The sequence below is a fragment of the Pelophylax lessonae genome (assembly GCF_965119305.1).
Source record: "Pelophylax lessonae genome assembly, chromosome: 7".
Lineage (NCBI taxonomy): Eukaryota > Metazoa > Chordata > Amphibia > Anura > Ranidae > Pelophylax > Pelophylax lessonae.
Genome location: NC_138774.1, coordinates 255,548,259 through 255,554,259, shown reverse-complemented (window position 1 = coordinate 255,554,259; position 6,001 = coordinate 255,548,259). Strand labels below are relative to the sequence as shown.

At 39.0% G+C, this 6,001-nt stretch overlaps 1 protein-coding gene across 3 annotated transcripts in view; it reads left to right on the top strand.

Moving 5' to 3' along the window:
• Positions 1–2,875: 2,875 nt before the first annotated feature.
• The window catches only part of WDR38 (WD repeat domain 38), a 1,427,946-nt gene continuing 1,424,820 nt past the window's right edge, over positions 2,876–6,001 (top strand). For all 3 annotated transcript variants that reach the window (XM_082264625.1, XM_082264623.1, XM_082264624.1), the window contains exon 1: positions 2,876–3,013. In XM_082264625.1, coding sequence (XP_082120751.1) covers positions 2,945–3,013 — 69 coding nt within the window. In that variant the 5' untranslated portion in view covers positions 2,876–2,944. The remainder of the gene's footprint in view (positions 3,014–6,001) is intronic.

Here is a 6,001-nt window from a genome sequence, read left to right as displayed (position 1 = left end):
AGAATTGCATCTCGAGAAAACTAGGACCACACTCATAAAATCAAAATTGTGTTGTTTCCATTAATGTGCTTGAAATTTGGGTAGGGCACCCCCCCCCCTCCACCCCCCCCCCCAAATTCAAGATAGTTTAAAAAAACTGTAAAAAAAATGAGAGTGAAAAGAGATCCCAAGTGTAGTGATTGTTGGGATTTGAACCCATGATGTTGTTAACTGCAGTGAAGTTGCAAAGCACTTAGCTATTGTGCAGAATAAAGCTGTATGGTGGAAAAAAAGGAGTGTGTTAAGGCTAAAAAGCACATATAGCTAAATAACTAAACATTGTATGGAATCTGGGAAGAAGACCATGGTAAAATTGTGAGGTTTCATCCTGCCCTGAAGTAGTGTAGGGGTTTGGTCACTTGCCTTTGCTACTTTCAATCATAAGATTGATTGGACACACAGACAAGATCATAAAACCACTTAAAATGCTGTAAGTTTGCAAGCGCTTCTGAGTGTAACATTATTTAGCAATATATATGATGTAATCCGTTACATTTTAGAAATATAAACAAAAAAAATAAATAAAAATGTTAGGTGGAGATGGTAAGCCTCGAACCTACAGCAGAGGGAGATGAATTACAGACGTGATGTGTGCACTAATCCACTAGCCCACATCACTATGTGAAACTGCTATAGGCTGACGGCGGAATTCATTATTGCTGTTTCACTAGCCAATTCGCCGCAGCGCAAGTTAATTGATTTGAAAGCGGAGAAACTGAAACACGTCACAGATGTTTGAAGCTGCAGTTTCTTTAAATCCGGCCCACAGTCTCTGAGTTTCTGTGCTATTATTGTTCACCCCCTGATGCTGTCCAATGATTATATGAAATGCATTTCTTAGGCAGAGGGTGTTGCCAACTTATTTAATTCCTGATGTTGTTTCCAAATGTTTCTTTGGAGTTTGGTTTCCTGGTTGGGGAGGATGGGGGAACTCTGGGAATTTTTTTTCTATTCCCTTATAATTAACCTATGATGAGGGCGCCACTTCACTGGATTTGTCATCTGTTTTCCTCCTGCTGGAGATTTTTACATGTGCATGTTTGAGGGGGCAAATGTCTTGGTTTGTTTTTTAATTTTGTTTTACTGCACTAGGATTTTGTTTTTTCTTTTTGTTTTTTGTTTCCGCTAATTTATTAAAATTCAAATAAAAAGTAATTTGAAAATAAAAAAACAGATCCAGGGTAGCTCTCTTTATGAGGGGGTAGGGCAGCTGTGTTTGCTATAATTTTGCTATATACTGTAGTCCTGTCTGTACTGTGTAGGCAGATCTTCATTATAAAAGTGAAAATTCTAGACTTATTGATCTAGTGGAAATTTGGATGGATATTAGCAGCAAGCACAACAAAAGACAGTCTGTAACAATATATACACCTAAAAAGTGGAGCGCTATAAAAACCTAAATGGAAATTTAAAGACACATGATCTTAAACATGAGACGTAATAATAATTTAGGTGAGAAAACAGTAAAGCAAATGTGACAATCACAGATAGTCCATAGTGAATGAAGAAATGTGAGTCTTCCAAATGCAAATCCAAGCAATAATTGCTATTAGTATGAGGAAACCGTGAATAAGTCAATCACCACCAACATCTAGGGGGCTTACCAGAAACGATGGACCTAGTTTAGCTTATGACTATTGGGTCAATTCAAGTAGTGGTGTATCTACACCCAGTATAAGAAGGAAAAGGACGTTTCCAATGTATGGCATCACTTTCCAAGTGTAGCACTATGAATAACATTAGGCAATGAGATCTTCATTATCAATTGTATCTACAGTAAATTTGACCACCATCTGTCCTAACAAAGGTGCAAAAGCAGGGCGTCTTGCATTGTATGTTTCAGACTTAGAACAGGCTCACTCTAACATTGCCCTCTGATCAATGAGTGAGCCAATGACAGGTGATCACATGATGTAAACGGAGCAGGTATTTTTTTTTTACTTTTTACTTCACACTAACAGTGTGAGGAGAAAAAAAAGAGCTGATCGCCTGCTTCTGTCAGAGGGATATCAGTCCCAAACAGAGAGCCACTGCCACCTCATCTGTGCACACCAGTGCCACCTACCAGTGCAAATCAGTACCACCTATTAGTGCCCACCAGTGCCACCTATCAATGCCAACCTGTGCCACCTATCAGTGATGCCAATCAGTGCTGCCTATTAGTGTTACCTACCAGTGCCCATCAGTACCAACTTTCAGTGCCACCTATCAGTGCCCACCAGTACCGCCTTATCAGTGAAGCCTATCAGTGCCCATCAGTGCCACCTTATCAGCGCACATCAATGAAGGAGAAAAATTACCTATTTGCAAAATTGTATAACAAACTATGAAAACTGTTTTTATTTATTTATTTATTTTTGGTCATTTTTTGTTTTGTTTAGCAAAAAATAAAAACCCTAGTAGTGAATAAATACCACCAAAAGAAAGCTCTATTTCTGTGAAAAAAATTATAAAAATTTAATTTGGGTATATTGTTGCATGACCACGCAATTGTTATTCAAAGTGCGACAGCACTGAAAGCTGAACATTGGACTGGGCAGGAAGGGGGTTTTAGTGCCCAGTAGTTTAAAAACACATTGTACCACAGGTGTTTTACATTTTCTGGATAAAAAGTTGTTGCATACCCAGGTGTTCTTGACTATCACTTTACCCTGACAAATTATAATGAGCAAAATATTTTTTGTACATTATTACTAGTTTCCTACAGCCAGTAGAGAAAGCAGACTGAGTGACACATGCCCAACTACCAATGCTCAGCCCTGCAATGGAATGTAAACAACTGAGGCCCAGCCTAACAATTAGGCCAGTTGTTACTGTGGTAACCACAAAGCTGTATATACACAACAAGGTCTAGCTAAATGCCATAGTATGACACTAGCCAACTTTTCAAAAGCATGCAGTGAAGATGTGGAAGAATCCATCAGAAAGTTTAGCCAGAGCAACAATGACATATTTTCAGAGGCATAAAGGGGAGGTCAGTGCATTGAGGTTATTTACAAAAATCTGAATTATCAAATCTCATCAATGAAGAGCATTATGTTTAACATTTTGATCTATTCTTGTAAACATATTTTAAACACTGTTCTTTAAAACTGATTTTAAGGATTTTGTAGAATTTGCCACTGGTTTTATCCCTAATGTCTGAAACATGCAGTACACATACATACTGTTCTCTTTCTTTCTCTCTTTCTCGCTTTTTCTTTTTCACACAATGCATGTATCTGTATACGTAAGAGGCAATACAGCATATGTAACTGGAAAAATAAGCAACAAAGCACCGTAGTGTTCTATATGAAATGAGTAAATGACCGGTTTGTCCTGGCTGATATTTCACAGCTGGTGACATATCAGCAGGTGTAACTAGATAATATTGTTGCCTCAGTTCTGAAGAAAACTTCCATACCCACATCCAAATAGTAATGAAGAAATAAAAAAAAAAGAAAAGGCACAACACATCATTGACATAGTCCCAAGACCCAGTCGTGGCTAAATGGCTAGGACTTTAGAGGATATGAGGTTGTAAAAAATAGATGAGCATATGTCAATAAAATATATAGTTTTAATAAAGTTTACACAAATGTTAAAAATTTGTACATCAATATTGAAAGACAGATTAAATATACAGACTGCATGAACTGTAGACAGAGACATAGTATGCCGGTTCAACGTGTTTTGCAAATTGGTAAAAACCAATAGCTGCTTCGTCAGGAACCATGGCTATATCATCTCTACAGACTTAAAGAAAAAAAAAAGAGAATACACAATAAATATATATAACACACATTTCATGCATATTTTGAGTATAATAATATTTGCTGAACCCTAAGGTCCAATAACAATCGAATGCTCGCCATAATTAATTCTTAAAACCATGTATAAATGCAGTTGTCCAATCAAGTATGTTCCACCAATTCATGGGTAAACCATGATCTCCAACTTATCCCTGTAGGAGGCGTGAGGTACACCCACCGTAGGGATATGCTGATGTGAAGTGGACCGTGCCTGAGTGGAATGGAGGGGCAAGCAGGTAGCAGACACTATGAACCCCACAGATGGCGAATCCTGAGAGAAAGGATAGTATCTGAGTGAATAGATAAACACAATGTATATATATGTCAATACCATTTGTCCAGATATATATGTATACCTATAGACCCATAAAGATAATCCTCTTATGTTAGTTAATCCTATATATAGCCGTAGGGGGCTTGAGGGAGTTAACCCCAATAGAATGTTCAAAAGGGGGATATATATATATATATATATATATATATATATATATATATATATATATATATATATATATATATATATATATATATTGTGAGGGATTAGCTCGGTGGCGGGTGTAGATGACTCCTTGGGGGGTGCGTTTTCACAGAGAAATAGCCCAAAAGTGCTTGCAAACAACAGGTTTATTCTTCAAACAAGTGCATGCAGCAAAAACATCAAAATAAAATAAAACAAAATAAATCCTTGCCTCTGTGGGCGGCTACCTTCTCACGCTGGAACCTACCTAAGAAGTCTTCCCAACCTACTGTTGGGCCGACACTGCTGATCCTACAGCAGACACTCAAATGTCCATTTGTTTGCTTTTCACACAGCACAAACATTGTCCATTGAACATGTCCCTTTGTTTTCTTTCACATCAACAACACTTCGTCTTCTCACCTTTGAGACGTCTTCACTCTTGGTTACCGTCCCGGGCACACATCACTCCGGGGGGGTCTTCTCCCAGGCCCACACATCCTGTCGGGAGGCACACGCTGACTGTCCTCCTGCTCCCAGCCCACATGGCTTCAGGACACAGCTTCTGGAGGCAGCAAACAATAGGAATTTCTCTGAACAAATTATAGAGCCTTAACTCCCTCATTCTGAACAGGTGAAGGCCTTTCAACTTCCTGCTGGCTAGCTCTGTAGCCAACACCCTAAATTAATTAATGGACTTTCTAAATCAGGTAGAAATGTATCTCCTTCCTGTGACTACATTCCCAGATTTAGCTGACTTCCTGTTACATACCCCCCCCTCTTGTTTCAACCCTAGGGTTGGGACACAGATTTCCAGGCACGCATGTGTCAAGCACTGCTGACTCACTGATAAGCCTCCTATTATCCTCAAGCTTCCGGATGAAACTGTTTTGTCATCTTCATTGACGGATTTCTCATAAATGCCACACAGTTTGTCTCTCATCTCATATACACATTCTTCAACTGCATTTTTGGCATCATTTCGCTCCTTCTCGTTTCTGTCATCTTCATTGACAGCTTTCTCATAAATGTCAGACAGCTTGTCCCTCATAACCGTCTGTCCAATCCACCATGGAGGACCGTGATCCATAGGCAACTCAATTGGGCTAGTCTTAATGTCTTCAACATTCTTAAGACGCCTCTCTCTGCAATCCATAAATGTTTTCCACAAAACTTTGAAAACCTTTGCTTCACTAAGCTTTGTTCCAAGTAGGGACTCTTGACATCCCTCTGTGACTTGAGTTGCCTCTCCATACAGCTGTACACAATCATTGACTTTTTGTTGTAAAAGGGAATGATCTTCCTTCTTGAGCTTTGCTTGCTCTAAGATGCTGTGCAGAGGATTTTCCAATTGAGACAACAGGCTGTCACACATTTCTTCAAAGTGACCCCTGTTCCTTTTCCCAGAGATATCAATATCATTCAAACATTTCATATTCATAGGCAGATCTGAAGCATTTGCACTCATCAACTTCTTAAACTTTTCGCCCTCCTGAGCGAGTCGCAGTAAAGGCCTACTATTTGATTTGATATTGAGTTTATATTTCTTGCCAAACTCTTCACAGAAGAAGCCAACCAGAACATCATCAACTTTCCTTCCACCAACATAGGGGTCAAAGGCAACAACACAGTTGAACCCAGCGATCTGGGTGGTATCCATTATAGACCTCCTCTCTGCATCAGTGAAGAAGCATGGAACTGCAACACATTCTTT